General features: G+C 45.3%; 1 protein-coding gene across 1 annotated transcript in view; it reads left to right on the top strand.

Annotated features, from left to right (window-relative positions):
- Positions 1-16,510, top strand: part of PLCB2 (phospholipase C, beta 2) — a 45,654-nt gene extending 29,144 nt beyond the window's left edge. Inside the window, exons 17-32 of the mRNA XM_010297406.1 lie at positions 347-431; positions 862-986; positions 2,057-2,211; positions 2,653-2,817; positions 3,920-4,019; positions 4,288-4,392; positions 5,402-5,487; positions 5,585-5,681; positions 7,364-7,417; positions 8,973-9,183; positions 9,421-9,589; positions 11,299-11,375; positions 13,574-13,669; positions 14,826-14,883; positions 15,499-15,585; positions 16,238-16,510. Coding sequence (XP_010295708.1) covers positions 347-431; positions 862-986; positions 2,057-2,211; positions 2,653-2,817; positions 3,920-4,019; positions 4,288-4,392; positions 5,402-5,487; positions 5,585-5,681; positions 7,364-7,417; positions 8,973-9,183; positions 9,421-9,589; positions 11,299-11,375; positions 13,574-13,669; positions 14,826-14,883; positions 15,499-15,585; positions 16,238-16,510 — 1,943 coding nt within the window. The remainder of the gene's footprint in view (positions 1-346; positions 432-861; positions 987-2,056; positions 2,212-2,652; positions 2,818-3,919; positions 4,020-4,287; positions 4,393-5,401; positions 5,488-5,584; positions 5,682-7,363; positions 7,418-8,972; positions 9,184-9,420; positions 9,590-11,298; positions 11,376-13,573; positions 13,670-14,825; positions 14,884-15,498; positions 15,586-16,237) is intronic.
- The last annotated feature ends 558 nt before the right edge of the window (positions 16,511-17,068 follow it).

Raw genomic sequence — 17,068 nt, 5'->3', positions numbered from 1 at the left:
CCAAGCAGGAGCTATTCTCTAAATGTCACTGAAATCCAGGAAGAGACAGGCAAAATTATTGCCATTTAAGCTTTGTGAGCCAATCCTGTCTGTACTCCATGAAGTTCCTGTCCTGTAGTGCACAGCCATTGTCTCCCTGGAAAACACAGGTCATCTTTTATGGGGTATTATTCTTCAGTCCCTTTTCAAGGGACCAGAGAAAGGCAAATTGCCTTGACAGAAAATGGTACCTGGTAGAAAGTGAGACTAAACAGGTCAAGTGCTTCTTGGGTCCATCAGTCCCCACACACAGGATGGGGGCTGGGCATGCCTTTCTTCTGAATGCTTTCTTATCTCCTGTTTCTAGAGAAGAACCGGAGTTACGTCATCTCTTCCTTCACAGAGCTGAAGGCTTATGATCTGCTAACCAAGTTCCCTGTGCAGTTTGTAGAGTATCCTTTTGGTAACTGTTGTCTAGCGCAGTTGGTTGTATGGAGTAGGAGAGCTAATCTGAAGCTTGGGTAAGGCTGGGGCATATCCAACAGGCTTCTGGTTTCAGGACCTGGTAAACACTTCATCAAAGATATAAAGTGGGCATGTGGGACATGGGATCTTCGAGGGTGGCTTGGGGGCTGTTCACAGAGATTCTTGAGAGGATGCATGCTGCTGTAGTGAACGCCAAGGCTGCCAGATGCTTGTCCTTAAGTGGAAAGGGTAAGGGAAAGGAGCCTGTTGTTGCCAGGGCCTCTCTTACTTCTCGTCTGGAAGGCTCTTGAGCATTTGGTAGTAGAAGTTAAAACAATTTTCATAATCTGCATACATGAGCTAGCCCCAGGGTACACAAGGAGTCCTCCAAACTTGTTTCCAATAGAGCAACTGTAGATACAACAAGCGGCAGATGAGCCGGATTTACCCCAAAGGCACCCGGATGGACTCCTCTAATTACATGCCTCAGATGTTCTGGAATGTCGGCTGTCAGATGGTGGCACTGAACTTCCAGACCATGGGTGAGTGTCACATTGTCCTCCAGCCTCTGAGTCGTTGCGGCTGTGTGCTTGTGTTCACTGTCTCTTCCTTCACTACTACATCCTACCACTGCCGTTTCCCTGAATGCGTTTATCCTGTGTGCCTTCTCCCAAAGTGGTGTTGTTCTTTGTCTCCATCTCTCGTAGGCCAAAAGCACTTTTCTAGGCCCAGCACAAACCTGGCACACAGTGTCTGGGATGCCGGTCCTACACACTTGTGTATACACACACACATGGACTTGCTGTCATCCAGTGTCTGGGTACTGTCTCTGGCTGTCCTGTAACGTGATGTCAGACTAAATAATGTGCATGAATGCATCAGAAGTTCCACTTCTCCTAAGCTGCGTCCTCTTTTGCGAGGCAGCAGGCAGAGCCCCATCTGGCTACAGGACTGGCCTGTCTATGCTATTATTTCCGGTATTTTGACCTGCACAGGGAAGAAGGGCCTTTCCTTGCTGCACAACCAGCATGGGGAGGAGACAAAGAAAAGCCTCCAGAGAAAGCTATTATTTAGCCCTCTTCCTTCTTCAGAGGCGTATTTTCTGTATAGAGGTTGTAGGAGACTAGCTGTAGGATCAGTAGGAGAAAAAAGAAGCAACTTTAAAAGGGAGAGGTGAGAGATTGGTTATGAAGAGGATATAATACTGAACACAGGTGCAGAAACCACAGGACAGTGTTCTCAAGAGAAGTGGCAGAGGAGAAGATGGACTGAGAGGAGGCCCAAAATGAAAGGGGGAAGGAGTAGAGGGGTTCACACAACTATTTACTTCACACCCAAAAATAGCGGGTACTTCTTAAAGCAGGTTTTAATTTAGTTCTACCCATGATTTATGGTGCAATCATAAGCAAACCACTTACCTTTCTTATAACAGCTGCTGTAATATTTTTCCCTGTAGGGTGCTGAAAGGCTTAATTAGTTTCTGAAATGGCTTTGTGAGCCTTTGGCTAGCAGGGGCTGTAAAAGTACAGCATCCTTCAGCTCACTTGTAGCACAAAAGCCACCTGATGAGGTCCCACAGAAATTTTTCTCACTGTGTTCCTCTGTATCTCAGATGTGCCCATGCAGCAGAACATGGCTCTGTTTGAGTTCAATGGCCAGTGTGGCTATCTGCTCAAGCATGAATTCATGCGGCGTCCAGACAAGCAGTTTGACCCTTTCTCTGTGGACCGCATTGACGTGGTGGTGGCAAGTACCCTGTCTGTCACGGCAAGTACAAACCATGGTGCTGTTCCTCCCCTGACAGTCAGTTCCTGGCACCACGTATATAAGTGGCATCCATGTCCCTGCTATTTATTACCCAGTAGGGTTCTTAGTGGCAAATGAACCCAGAGAGTCCTGTGGGAGAGTGTTACCATGGCAACTCCCTGTCTTTTCACTATTTTAAATTAATCATAATTGCATGAAAATGGAAAATTAGCATCTGCCACACAGAAGAAGCCAAGGCTGTGATGATGGGAGGGAGAAGGTTGGAGGAAGTGCTGAAGCAAGAAACATGGGTGGAGGTAAAAGAAAAGCCTATTGTAGACGGGAAGCTGCAGCAGAAAAGGTGTTTTGGGGCGGGATAGTGACTTTGGGGTGAAGATATGGGTGGGTTCTTCTGTTTTAATCTTTTCAGCTGTTGCTAATTATGTTTCTGCTGCTTCATAGATACTCTCTGGTCAGTTCCTCTCAGACCGCAGTGTGAAGACATATGTGGAAGTAGAGCTGTTTGGGTTGCCAAGGGACACAAAACGCAAATACAGAACCAAACTGACCTCCACTGCCAATTCCATTAACCCTGTGTGGAAAGAGGAGGCTTTTGTTTTTGAAAAGGTAATAACATTTGATAGTAATTTAGACAGAGAATCCTTAAAGACTCTGTTGGCCACAAGCACTGCCTCTTGAGAGGTCAGGGACAACAGAAGGGACTCCCTTCTGGAGACCCCAGCCATGGCTTTAGACACACAAGGAGTTATGTGTTGCACTCACAGATAATATCCAACTACTATGTCCTAAACAGCTCTCTATCAGTATTCCCCTGTACAGGCAAGGGGTAGCTGGGGAACATTTCTGGGAATAACAGGCATCAAAAGTCTCCTGTGTGTGATGCACTTCAGACTGAATTGACTAATCAGCTTGGACAACGTCAAGCACTAGGAAGCAGAAAGGAACTGAGTGTCTGTGGTTAAACTGTAAATGAGAGAGAAACAGGCAAACTGGAGAAGTGATGGGACCAGAGGGACATTCTCAGTTGTGCCAGAATGTCAAAAGCTGCCCTGTTTGTCCACAAGAATTCAGTGGTCACTAATCCAGCTACAGGGTACGGGGAAGTTAAGTCAAAGGTGATAGTAACGCTTGGCTTTCTGCAGTAAGTTACAAAGGCAAAACACATGTTACACAATTCACCTCTGTCAAGCACACTGTGAAATAGCAGGTATTTTCAGCCTACTTGGGATGTAGTAGATAAATATTACCCTCATTTCAGAAAGCACTTCTCAGGCTTCAGATCTGGCAGAATAATTTTTGGTTCACTTTATGGCAGAAGAAAATGAGGGAGGAGGGAGGCAAGAGCCCTTACGGCAAAGTTACCATGCTTGCTAAATTATCCTTCCAAGTTCATTCCCTTCTCTGGTGAATTGCTTCATGGCAGCTGTGGTTTGGAGGGTTTGTTGCACCATTTTTTCTTTAGGTAAACTGCCCTCCTGTGATCCTGTGCAGTCTCTCCTCCGAGAAGCCTGTGTTTTGTGGAGTTCCTGTGAATTTAGTTATGTCTGTAGCCATAAATTACAAGATGCAGAAATAGGCAGCGACTTCCTTGGAGAGATGGCATTGTTTTGGTGGGAAGACAAGAGAGTAAAGTTCTACTTAGTGAAGCCAGTATGCTGTTAGGAGTTAGAGGTCAGGACATTTGTGCTTTACTCTGTTCTTTCCTTAGATCATGATGCCTGAGTTGGCATCTCTCAAAATCGTGGCTTGGGAGGAAGGAGGAAAATTCATCGGTCATCGTGTCATTCCTGTTATTGCAGTGCATTCAGGTAAATTTTGTGGAAATTCCTTCAGCTTTTGTGCCCTTGAGACCTATGCACCAGAAGCTGTAAAGAAGATATAAACATCTGGATATTTTGCTACTTAATCTCCATTCCTGTAGGCAGTGGAGCCTTCAAATTCATCCTGTTACAGCCTTGGCTTAATTCTGTAGTATGTTCATCATGCCCCTCTGTAAAGGAGGTTTTACTGTTGGAGCACATAGACAAGAAGGGACAGAGATTCTGTTATCTTACCTCTTCTCCTTTCTGTTTTCAGGCTACCACCACGTTTGCCTCCGCACTGAAAGTAACATGCCGCTCACCATGCCCTCTCTATTTGTGTACCTGGAAATAAAGGACTACGTTCCAGACGCTTGGGCAGGTAGTAGGCGTTGGAACGCGTGTGGCGGAGTGCTCTGGCTTTGTCCAAACTGTGGTCCAGATGCGTTTTTCCAGCCAGGTGGTTTCCTGCTGCACCCCTAATTCCATGTCAGGGTGGTTCCTAAGCACATGCCAGCATCCAGTCATACCCTTGCTTTCATCAGAAGAGAGTGGATGCTTGCCCTGCAACTGTGACTGTTCCCAGTATGGGCCGATGCACGCACCCCTGACATGCAGTGCAGATGTCACCCCGTCTCTCTGGTTTGGAATGGGTCGGTCTCTGTACTACTTTTATTCAGTGTCAGGGAGAGGTTTCCTAGAGCGCAGAGATGGTAACTCAGGGACGGGCAGCAACAGGGTTTTAGCACAGGAGTGTTGCTCTTCCCTGTGTGAAGAGAGGGAGGTTCTTGCTGGTACAGGGATACAGTCATCTTCCTTTAAAAAGAGGGTATGGTCAAACAGCAAGAGATGAATCTGGAAAGAAGGCCCCTGGAGGTAATAACAGCAAAACTCTTAACCATGAACAGAGCCGTGCAGAATGTAACAGCCACAGAAGTTCTTGTGAATACTTCTCATGTTTACTCTCTCTTCACCTGTGTTCATACAAATGAACCTTGTTCATGGGGGAAATCCTTTGAAATTGATGGTTTTAACACATATTTGTAAAAAAGACCAGGTTTATACAGTATTGGACTGGAATTGGAGCAGGGAGCTGTGCAGGTTAGGAAAGTCTTAACATTGGCTTTGGATTTTGGGAGCAGTATGCTCTTTGTGGCCTCACAGAGCTGCTCTAAACATCAGCTGTGAGCCATCACCTCAGAAAGTGACCGAGGCGAAGTCAGCCCCTTCCTTTGTGCTGTCAGGGAGAAGCTTGTTCCAAGTAGAGTGTATGAAATACGCCTTCTCCACAGTTTCCTGTCCGAGGCCAGAAAGGGAGCCAGAAGGCAAGAACAATCAGAGTACAATGAGTTATTTGATAATCCGAGCAAAGACCTCCTCTTTGTTTCTAGATCTGACTATTGCTCTCTCCAACCCCATTAAGTTCTTCAGTCTGCAAGACAAGAGATCAGTTAAGCTAAAAGATGGCTCAGTGGAGGTAAGTTTTTCCAAGTGCTGTCATTGTCTCTAAAATACCTTGCATGGATTCAGCCTGAAATAATAGAGCTTTGATTTACCTCTGATGTTCGTTTTAGAGGCTTGGCACCCAGAGGAACTTCCAATCTGCTGAAACTAATGGAATACCAGACTCTACTGGGAAATTCAGCACTCCTGGTTCTAATGGGCCTGCAGGTAAAGCTGTGGATATGGGGTCAGCTAAAAGTAGAAGGGACACTCAAAAGGCTGGAAAGAGACAGTGCTGGAGGGTGAAGATCCTTGGTAATGGGGTCAGAAACTCTCAGGCCAAGTCACCAACTTAAATTCTGGTGTTTGTCATTAATGACAAAAGTTGTAGGTATCCCCCGACGCTTGGGCTGGAGCGAGTGTGACGTGCATACTTGCTTTCACTCCACAAGAGAAAAGTAATCTCAGGTATCTACTGAAAATACCAGCAAACAAGCTGCAGGCCCAGCTGGCATGAACATCGTCTTTCCCCTCCGAGGCAGCACTAACGTATTGGGGTACTACTGCTGTTTCCTGTGCTGTCCTGCACATATGCTGAGGACTCAAATAGAGCAGTGGAGTTTTCCAGGTTCAGCACAGAGTGCCCTGGGAGATAACTACATTAACAGGGAACCACTGTCCAAGGAAGAAGTGGCCCGTGGCAGAGATGTAGCCTTTCATTTTAAATGTGAAATTGGAGGTTGGACATAGATTTTGAGCAAAGACATGATAATTCTGGATGTTTCTGAGACAAAGCTTTTAAGATCTGGCTTGGGTTTATCCCATAATACCTCACTGCTTTTCACCTCTTTGTTGTTCTTTGCAAGGGTCTCTTTCTATAGATTACTATTGATTTCTGAAATTATGTTTAGATCCCCCCGAAAACTCTTATCTTGTGAAACTGCACTTGCACCAGAGTCCAGTTGTATAATACTTTGGAGCTTGAAAGACTAATTTTATTCATCAGTTCAGATGAACACCAAGCTTTTTATAAGATCCATTATAAGTTCAGAGTGAACAGATCCCACAGCTGGCATTCTGCAAGAGTGGAAATGGAGCACGTCCTGTGTTTTGACCACTGGATTAAATGAGGACCTGTTAACATAACAAAGGCAAAAACTACTTCACTCTGACCAGTCAGATGAGTTGGAAAAAAGTTACAGATTTTCTTTCATAGAAATCAAAAGACAAAGTCAGCATTTATTACTAGGTTTAAAGAAACTGTAGCAGATAAAGATCTTCCTAACAGTATGTTTGTTCCTTTCATACTGGCACCTTCTTGGCCTTACAAAACAAAAGAGCCAACAAACATTAAAGGTGTAGTATTGATGAAAGTGCCAGAAGGCATGTTCCTCAAACATGCTTCTAATCCCAACCAATTGACAGAGTAATTGCAGGTTAGGTAAGAACATGTCCCCTACTGTACACTTAATTACCTAATTCTGTTCTATTCTGTTTTATAGTAATTGACAGCTAATGAATATTTCTTCCATATTAACTGTATAAGCGTGATTAGTGCCCTTTCAAATATGTTGGTGTCAAAGCAATCATTTTTCTCAAATTTCAGACCAGAACATCCTTCTCACCTAATCAGAAGAAGTTTTCATGGGTCAAATCATCACTAGCAATATTCAGCTAATAGAAAGCAAATGCCCTTTTTCTCTGGCAAGGCAGAGAATCCTGTTCCCTTTCTGCTGTGCTTGTTAACAAAGTTCTCAAGTGCCTAAGCATCTCAGCAGCTTCATTAATTCCTTTGTATTCACACCCAACACCCTTCATGTTGCCCATGTTCTTGATGAGCTCTCCATTGCCCGTTTTCAACCGGAAGATCCAAGATAGAACATAAACAGGAACCTTTTTTATGATTGCAGGAGCAGCGGCGTTTGCCAAGGATGAAAGTGTGATAGAAGTGACGCAGATTGCAGGTGACTCCTCTCGCGCTGTTCACACGGGCTGAGGCCCTGTCAGTCATCTTACATTCCCTCTCTGCCCAATTGCTGACTGGGACAGAGATGAAGCCTGTTTTGCAAAACCTGAACCAACCCTGCCCGTTGTAGCCAGCACTAAAGACAAACCACGTGAATCTTTGGGCTTGGGGACCTGGTTTCCCTGCCTGTGGCACCGTTTGCCCAATTTGACAACTGCCATGGTGCGTGGCAAGCTCTCAGGCTGGGACTGAGCTCACAGCAGGTCTCAAGGAGAAAAGAGGCTTGAAGTTGCCATGGTCCATGCCTTACACAAGCTGGGCCACTGTCATCTGCACAGGTAGGTCAGAAGAGCTTCAGACTGCTCCAGCTTTAGTCCTCTGTGGCCACTGGCTGCAGCAACACTGCAGCAAGTCAACGTTATAGCAAGGTAGGAGCTGTCACTTGAGTTCTGCTCTACCAGATTCGATGGTTCCTTTACCCTGGCTAAACCAGAGGTTATGTGGCTGCAGGGAGTCTTCAGCATGTGTGCACCCTCTATAATAATGTATTGTTCACCTGCTTTTCTGTTAATGCAGTGTGATACTAATAATACAAATTGCAAGTAACCAGTGTGCCTATTTGTGCCACAAAACTGAACTGAAGGCACAAGAGTAAACCTTGAGTAAATCCTGAGTTGTAGTCAGGATATGTTGCCAAATAGGTTTTGTTTTTAAAAGTTATTCCCGAAGAAAAATGTTTCCCTGGACAGAGCTATGATTACATTAAATATGTACTCTGGTAAAAAGCATCACTTAATATGGAAGCATAGCAGGCTCTGGTTTGTTGATGAGACTTGGTGACCGAGAGACTCGCATTTAAGCTGTACCCTTGAGTTTCCTCAATATGAGCCTTTTAGAAGGAGTTGACCCTGCACAGCACAACATTGTGTTGCAGACACACCCACAAGTTCTGTTAATTTTTACATATTCCAAGCAAAAAAAAAAGTTACTTCCCCTGAGAAGATAACTTGCTGTGGCCTTTCTGACACAGATAACCACATCTGACTGACTTGCTACTGCCAGATAACAGGTTCTCCAACAGTTCACAGGCATCCTTCCCCTCTCATTTTCATTTGCCTCAAAAGCCCTTTCATTTATTCCTCACAACTGAAGAAATGCCAGGCATTAAAATTGGAAGGGATGAAAGCACCTGTCATTGTAACTCCGTTTTGCAAAAACATGAGTAATGAATAAGTTTTTCCCTTATAATTAGAGCTGCCAAGTAGCTTAACAATTGTGCTATCTTTGGGATGCTTAGAATTGTGGAAAAGGGTACAAGGCACAAGACAGACAGACTGGCATGTCATCACCAGTGTGTTCCTCTGGCAAAAATACCAAAAGGCAGCAATTCTTCTGGCCATTCCCATGCCATGCATCCACGCAATGCTGAAAAGAGGGAGGAAAAGCTGAATGAAGGCAGTGCTGAAAAAACCCTGTCTGACCCCAAAAAGCATCACAGCGGGTTGAGAAATGCTGGGTGAGAGAAAACAGCCTCTCTTTATTTTGTATTTCAGAGCCTCAGACAGCCAGCCTCGCAGAACTGCAGCAGATGAAGCTCTTTCTGAAGCTGCTAAAGAAGCAGGAGAAAGAATTGAGGGATCTGGAGAGGAAAGGAAGTAAACGGAGGGAGGAGCTGCTGCAGAAATATTCTATACTCTTTTCGGAGCCTGTCTGCTACAGAGGCAAGAAAAGGATGATACACACTAGGAAAACCCAGAAGAAGAGGTAAATACAGCACAGGGTCTCCAGCAGGGCCTGGCTTGTGGGTCACCTCCCCAAACCAAAGCAGAGGGATCCCCAAGAGAAACATGGGCTCCCCTTCTCTGAAGGAAGCATGGAGTGGTGTGGGCATCCACATCTCCCTGGGCTTGTAGTGCCAGATGTTCCACCGAGGGGAGGTAGGAAGGTCAGGATTGTATTGGCATCTCTAGGGGCAGCACAGCTGCTGTATCTGTCCTGCAGGAGTTTGACAGCAGGTGATGTTGGTACATGTGCAAATCCTGTAGAAATGGCAGAAAGCATTGATAGCCGAGTTTTGGAACTGAGGGAGAGGCTGGAGATGGACCTCATCCAACTGGGGGAGGAACACCACGATGGGATTCGAAGAAAAAAGGAGCAGCATGCCACAGAGGTAAGGACTGCGAGCGTCAACAGAAAATGTAACCTAGGAGAGCCCCTGCAAGGACAGCCTGAAAAACAAAGTTCTCCGCTAAAATGTAAGCTTGGAAATGTGGCCATAGGGCAGAAATCACCTCCCAGAGCAATTGTTAGGTCCATGCAAGATAATTGAGAATGTAGGCAGTGATGCTTATTTGTTAGAGGCTATAGAAACCCTTCAGAAACATTTTTAAAGGTCTGCACTTTGAAAAAAAAACTGAGCAGCGCTGCCCTGGAGCACATCAGGCTCCATCTGCTCAAACTCTGCTGATAGTTTAGCCTGGAGTTGACATGGTATTGATTGGCTTCATACACTGCCAGGTGCCAGCTCTCTAGCAGCATGGGGACATGAGGCTGTACCACACTTCTCATGGCTCCCTGCTGGATGCTGTACCCTCAGAGGTAGGGTGGCACACAGGTATGCAGACACCCTGCAGGTTCACCAGTGGCAACCATCGTTACAGACGTGCCATAGGGGCAACCACTCTCACCGCTGTCGTTCAAGCAGGCCAGATGACACGTGGGAACAGAGCAGCCCCAGTGACGCATTCAGTGCTTGCCATTGCCACATCTGTGCTAATAAAATGAAAGCCTGCAAGAGACAGTACTCTTAGGACCAGCCCTTAGCACTGACAGCAGGACTGGATCTCTTTCTTCTTGAGCTCTGGAAGTGTTTCGTTGTTTGACTTAGTAGAAGTGTCCAGTGAATCCTGAAAGTGCACCAGTGTTTCCCACACCCTCAGACCCCGCCACCTTAAGCAAACCCCAGCAAGAGGCAGAGCAATGCCTCAAGACAAAGTGTAGTCCACAGGATGGTGATGATAAATATGACATACGCCATCTGTTCCAATGAAAGGGGGATGATTCCATGGAGGCCTTTTCCTATCATTATTTTCCAGAGGAGTTTGCATCATATGTCTTAAATCTTAGGTTCCCTGATGCCCTTTGGCTTGATCAGCACCTTGCAAGCTGTCTACAAGACTGGCTGGTCTAGCCTATAAACCCTGAGGGGAAAAAAAAACCCTCTTGAAACTAGCTTACCTGGAAATCATGCTTATCACCAGAGAGAGAAGCCAAAGGAATAGAACATCCTTGTCTCACAACTCTGTCAAAGACTGTGAGATTTAGTGGGCAAGGCTACAAAAAGGAAATAAAAACCTTGAGTTCTCCCTGCACAGCACGTAGCCCAGCAGCCAGGGATTTTCCCTTCAGGCTGTCTCTCGGCAGGCAGCAGTGCAGGCAGGTCTGGCACTTACTCTGCTAGGAGCTTGCACGGAACTTTGTTCCCACAAGACAGAAGGCCCATCCTCTTGTTAGCCTATGTTGTTTAAAAGGTAAGCTCTACTGCTGTTTCCCACCTACCCACAAGCACAGTGAATCTGGTGCTGCCTCCTGCACAAAGAGATGGGAAGCTGTCCATAAAGATAACCTAGAGGTGAGTGACATGGCTCAGAGAGCAGCCTTTGGAGCCTTGGTGGAGTCTGTCCACTAGTATGTGCCATCTGTGTGCAAATCTGAATTCGCTGTTGTGTTGCACGGGTTTCCACAAAGCCTTGTGGATTAGCTGGTGCCTGGAATTCGGTGCAGGGAGGGCTAAAGCTAAATCCTGTGGTAATTAGATACGGATGGTTTGCTGTGTCTCATCTTGGTTTGGTTTTGATCTTGTTTTCATCCCTTGAACAGCAAGTTACCAAGATAATAGAGCTAGCCAGAGAGAAGCAGACGGCTGAGCTGAAGGCACTGAAGGAGTCATCAGAAAGGTAAACTTAGTATTTGAATAACAAAGTAATAATGCATAGCTCTTATCTGGGGTAGCATTTTCTGCTAGATCTCAAAGCATTGTACTGCAGTGAGTGAATACAGAAGCATTTCTTGCACGGTGGTGAGAAACTGAGGCACAGTGATGTGACATGGGGTCTCACACAGTCACACAGTGGCAGTGGTGGGAAGATGGCTCTTGTCTTGTGATCTCCAGAACAGTGTCCATGCGCCAGACAGGGCACCAGCGTTCAAGCTGCAGTAAGTAGCCTTGACTGACTGATTCAGAAAGATAGGAAGTAAGACTGCTGGTCACTGGGTGTCATCGCTATCTGCTGTAGTCAGTACATCACATAACCCCTTCCAGGGACTGATCAGCTCAGTCTTCTAAGTGAATTGAGCATCTTGGCTCCAGTACTTGAATAAACTGCCAGAATCAATTCACCAGTTTCTAGCCAGGCATTTATCCACTTGTTCTTGCAATAACATTGTCCTGAAGCTAAAATCCTCACTCGTTCCTCCTTCCCATTAAATCCTCCCTCAGCCTTTAGTTGCTAAGTCAGGCAAAACTTCCTCTTTTTGTGTCCTCCATCAAGACAGATTCTCTGTTTCTCTCAGCTATTCAGCATATTCAGACAAGACTAAGAAAAACAGGTCAGGTAGCTAAGTAATGGCTTGTTAACAATACGATGTCATTTAGTATAGTCACATCTACAGCTGCCTGTGAGGAGCTCTGGAAATATTTAAAGTTCTTGAGCAACAGGCAATAAAATGGCAGTTAAATTCAGCATGAATAAATACAAAATAATGTGAATGGAAAAAACTAACCATAGCTCAACCATACACAGGGGTGAGCTATTGTCACTTAGGAAAGAGATCTTCAGCTGCTGCAGGTACTTCTCTCAAACAGCTCTTCATTCACAGCCCTGCAGTGGCCAAAGTGGCAAATAAAATTTTTGGAATTATATGAAAAAAAATTATTCCAAGTCAGCATTATGCCACTAGATCTATCTCCATAATGCAGTCACCTTTTCAGTATGCCATCTTGAACAAAAAGCTTTGAAAGAGCAAGAAGGGGGTGGCAAGGATAGTCAGCAGTGAGGAGTAATTTCTGCACAAAAAGAAATTAAATAGGACTCAGCTTGGAGAACAGATGATTGAGGGGGATGTGACAGAAGTGGCTAAAATCATGAATGGTACGGAGAAGAAGAATAGGGAAGTGATTACTCAGTGTTTCTCATAAGAGAAGAAATGAAGGACAGCCAGTGAAGTTCTCAGGGAGTACTTCCATCACACAGCATATAAATTGAGTTCTTTTCCTCTCAGGGCAAGGAGCTGTGAAGTCCAAAAGTAGAGCTAAACTCAAAAGTATGAGACATATTCATGTGAGATAAATGCTTAGAAGCTGGAGGATAGACTGGAAACTGGGAAGGTGCAGGAGGGAAGAATTACGCTGCACTTGTGCTTGGTCATATACTTCTCTGAAGCACATGCTTCTTCCACTGCTGGAGGCAGGACACCACACTGATGGGCCACAATCCAATGGCCATTCTTACACGCCCCTTAGCAGCTGTCTTGTTGTAATCATTTTGTGTCAGCCATCTCTTATGCCCTGATGCAAACACCTTCCTCCATCTGTTGTGTCGCGTTCTCTGGCCCACAGTTAGCATTTCTGATGGCCACATGTGCCTCAGTCAGGGGCACAGACCTTTGGTTTTCTGGGGTTTGTTCTTTTCATCTTTCCTACTAGTTGATCAAATGCCTTTTAAGTGTTTATGGTTTCTGCTTTGCAAGTCACATCCCATAGTTTATGTGCCTTTCTGCTTGCTTCAAGTCTTCTTTTTAGCTCTGCTATACAGACATGTAGTTCCTTTTTTTTTTTTCTTTTCCCTTTGTTTTTAATTTAGCAGTGTAAGTACTTTCAGCAAGGCTCCTGCTTCTCCAGAGGAACCCATTGTAGGTACACAATACAACTGTAATTGTCTAACATGTTTTCTCCTGTCCCTCTCTTTTAAAAAAAAGAAAAAGTTACAGGATTTACTTAAAATATCCTTAAGACTTAGGGCTTTCTGCTGCACAATCACTCAGACTTTGCTTTTCTGGACAGCAGAGCACTCTGGAGAGCAACTGTGGAGGGATGCTTCAGTCTCTGGGGTTTGTCACCAGTCCTGTCTCTCACAGCACTCTTTTCTCTCCACAGCAATATTAAAGACATTAAGAAGAAGCTGGAGGCAAAGAGAGTGGAGCGAATCCACACCATGATGAGGAATACTAGTGACAAGGCTGCTCAGGAGAGGTACTGGGGTAGATGTTGCTGGGCTTTGTCTATGCAGAACACTGGCTGTTCTGCTCCAGGCAGGGAACAGTCTCTCTCACCATCAGGGAAACTTTTAAAGCAGCCAAACAGGTAGTGGCAGAGCTGTAGGGGTCAGGGAAGGTGTGCTGGCGTGCCCTCGCTCCCGGCTTAGCATTCAGTACACAGGAACATACACAGTGAAGCCAAACATCTGCTCCCTAGCTGCAGCAATAATGTCACTCCTGCAATCACTGCTGACAGTGACTTCCGGAGCTTTCTCCATATGCTTAATTTTTTGGTGTAAGGCAGTCAGCAAAATTGGTTTCACTTACTGGACTTCTGAATAGCCTGAGAGGAGTAGTGCCTTCGAAATGGCCCTCGCCCCTCTGCAGGGAGTAGGAGCTCATGTGGAAAGGCAGAGGGAGGTCATTGCAGATGGAGAAGTTGTCCCTTAAGATGACCCTTCCTATGGCGCGCACTGTCTCTTTGGCTGTCTTACGTGACACGTAAGCTCCTTGCTGAAGTGACAACGCATGTTCCAGTCACTTCAGCTGAAGCCTAAGAGCACTTCCAAATACTTCCTGCCTACCCTCATGCCTCGGTGGGTATTTATCTCCCCCTGGAATCAAGGCAGGTCTTCCCCAGCCTCTCTAGAATCTGTTTGTAATCAGTTTCAGCAGCCCTCTCAGTTAAGAGATTGTGTTTGGGCATATAATGGCCTCAGCCTTCCTTCCCAGTTGTTGTTACAAAAATAACACTCTGCTACTGAGCCTGTGTTTTCAAGTACTGCATGACAGGAATCAGCTGTAACAGCTTCATGTGTTCAAGGGTACAGAAGAGGGTACGCTACCTCCTTTGCTTCCGGCTAATAGCAAGGTCCTTCTGCTGTCTGTTAAGCTGAAAAAAATAGATTTTTGCATCCAATTATTGGTCTTCTGTCTCAGTCAAATTTGAATGGTGTTGTATTTGCCTTTCCTAAAATTACAGCAACCTCTCCATGTGGGAGGACGCTTATAAGAATATAACACACCTGTCTTTCTGTGTGGGCACTAGCAGTCCTGTCTTACTGTATGACACTTCATCAGTATTGATAAACAGGTTTTATATAAAGATAGCAGATGGATTATAGGTTTTTATACATCTCCTTTTTTTAAAGGTTGAAGAAAGAAATTAATAACTCTCACATTCAGGAAGTGGTGCAAACAATCAAACTGGTAAGTAAGTTCTCCTGTGACTGTCTGCCCAGCAGCTCTCACAGACAGAGCGCAAGTTCTCAGAGGCATTTAAATCCCATGAAATTGAGTATGTACTTCAGACAGTCCAAGTGCAGCTGAAGACAGCTACTACCCTTACTAAAATACTGCAGGTCCATGAGGGTCCGGTGAGGCCTCCCACCTGGTCAGAGATGCAGTGCAAATACAGCTGTCCAGGATATCCCTCAGTTCTAATTCAGGGATTTTTCTGAAGCACAGCTAATTAGCAACGTAACCACACATCTATTTAATAATGTGCAAAGTTTTGCAGCAGGGAAGGAGACCCTAAGGATCTCATCTTTGCCCTTCAGAGACCCAGCCCTTTGTTGAGCAGAGCCCTTGTGCGCACACTCACACAGGTGCATGCTCTTGCAGGGCTTCCATAGCCCTGGAGTTCAGGGGCTTGGGTACTCCACAAATAACTTGGAGCCAGCAGAAATTGTTCAGAATTGGGGGGGGATACTGTGGCATGTGCCCTCTAACCCTGTGTCTTGCTGTTGTAAGCTTGGGATGGCTAAAGCATTTATTTATAAAAACTTAAATTTGACTGGTTGTTTTAATTTGTTCTTTTTAAAGGTGACAGAAAAGACAGCCAGGTATCAGCAGAAACTGGAGGAGAAGCAGGCAGATAATCTGAGAACAATCAAGGAGAAAGAAAGTCAGGTAAAGGCAAAGATGAAGCTCAGGGTTAGTACTGTTAGTATTTGCAGTAAATCCAAAACACGACAGGGGATCAGTGTTCCCTGCGCATTCCTTAATTAATGCTACACTCATCCTACACACACAAACACTTCAGACACCCACTCCTCAGTATGCTGAGAAAATGAATGACTTAGATTGGTGTAGGCTCCTGTAGAACCACTTTCTAAGTCAGAGGTGCTGCACTCCTACACTCCCTATGCCAGCACTAACATTCATCTGATCACACAAAAAAACCCTGAATTTAAAGTGTGATGGAAATGCATCTGTAGAGGAGATGAGTCTCACCCCTGAGCTCCTCAAACTCTAAACACGCATAAAACGCCTTCATGTCCTTTCAAGGTGGATATGCAGCAAACATGCAGTCTCAATTCATCAAACTGTGGTGCAAACCAGAATTATGTAAATCAGCAATCCTCCATGCTTTCATCTTCAGGGAAGCCAAAGATTGCCTGGGGGATGGAGACGAGTCATTCAATATAGGGTTGAGACGAAAATCACAAAGTGCTAACATCTCAGCTATTGGTCTCTCTCAGAGCAGGTTTTTATACCATTCTCAGCCTGACATCCACTTAGCTGCAGTGTTTGGAGAATGATCTGAGGTCTCTGTTTGCAGCTCCAGCAGGAGGCACTGGCAGAGTACAAGGAGAAATTGAAGAGTCTGAATATGGAGGTGCAGGAGGTGGTGAAGAATTACACAAGAGCAGGCTTTTCTGGAGAGCCAGACACTCAGAAGGAAGCAGTTCAGAGCATTCCTGAGGGAGAACAAGGCTCCACAGAACAACTGGAAGAAAAGGTCCCAGTGGCAGAGGTATCAAGGCTTACAATAGTCATGGCTGAGCCCCCAGGAGCCGAAACAGATGTTGAGATTGAAGAAAGCGTATTCTGAGAGATGCTTCCCTTACTTACTGTTCCATTTCAAGAAGGTTTACGGAGGTATACAGTGAAGTTAAAGACCAGCTTGACAAACTACTACTATCCCTTTCTACCCTGGGGAACTCCTGAGACCCTTCAGGAATTTACTACTTTCACAGAATCACAGAATTACTAGGTTGGAAAGGACCTTCAAGATCATCAAGTCCAATCATTAATCCAGCGCCACCATGTCCCCTAAACCATTATATTAGATAGTGGAAGTAGTGTGAAGAGATCACCCTTCAGAGTGCTTCGCTCTCCTCGTCTTCCACAGCCTTAGCACTAAGGTATTTAAGCAGCGTGAAAGGGCCTGTGGCTGGACAGGCTCGTTGTTGGCATTCACAGCAGCATCTACATTACTATTTTAGTCTGGATTCAGACTTCAGTTTTTAGACTTAAGTTCCCTCATCACTTGTCACATGCAACTCCACATCAGAGTGATCTCAGAACTAGATCCCTTTGAACGAATTTGATGGAGAGGTGGCCCACCCCATGTGCTCCTACCAGCTGAGAGCTAGCCCAGAATAAAGCC

This window comes from Phaethon lepturus, unplaced genomic scaffold (genome assembly GCF_000687285.1).
Source record: "Phaethon lepturus isolate BGI_N335 unplaced genomic scaffold, ASM68728v1 scaffold35821, whole genome shotgun sequence".
Taxonomy (NCBI): domain Eukaryota; kingdom Metazoa; phylum Chordata; class Aves; order Phaethontiformes; family Phaethontidae; genus Phaethon; species Phaethon lepturus.
This window is presented reverse-complemented; position numbering and strand designations above follow the sequence as displayed.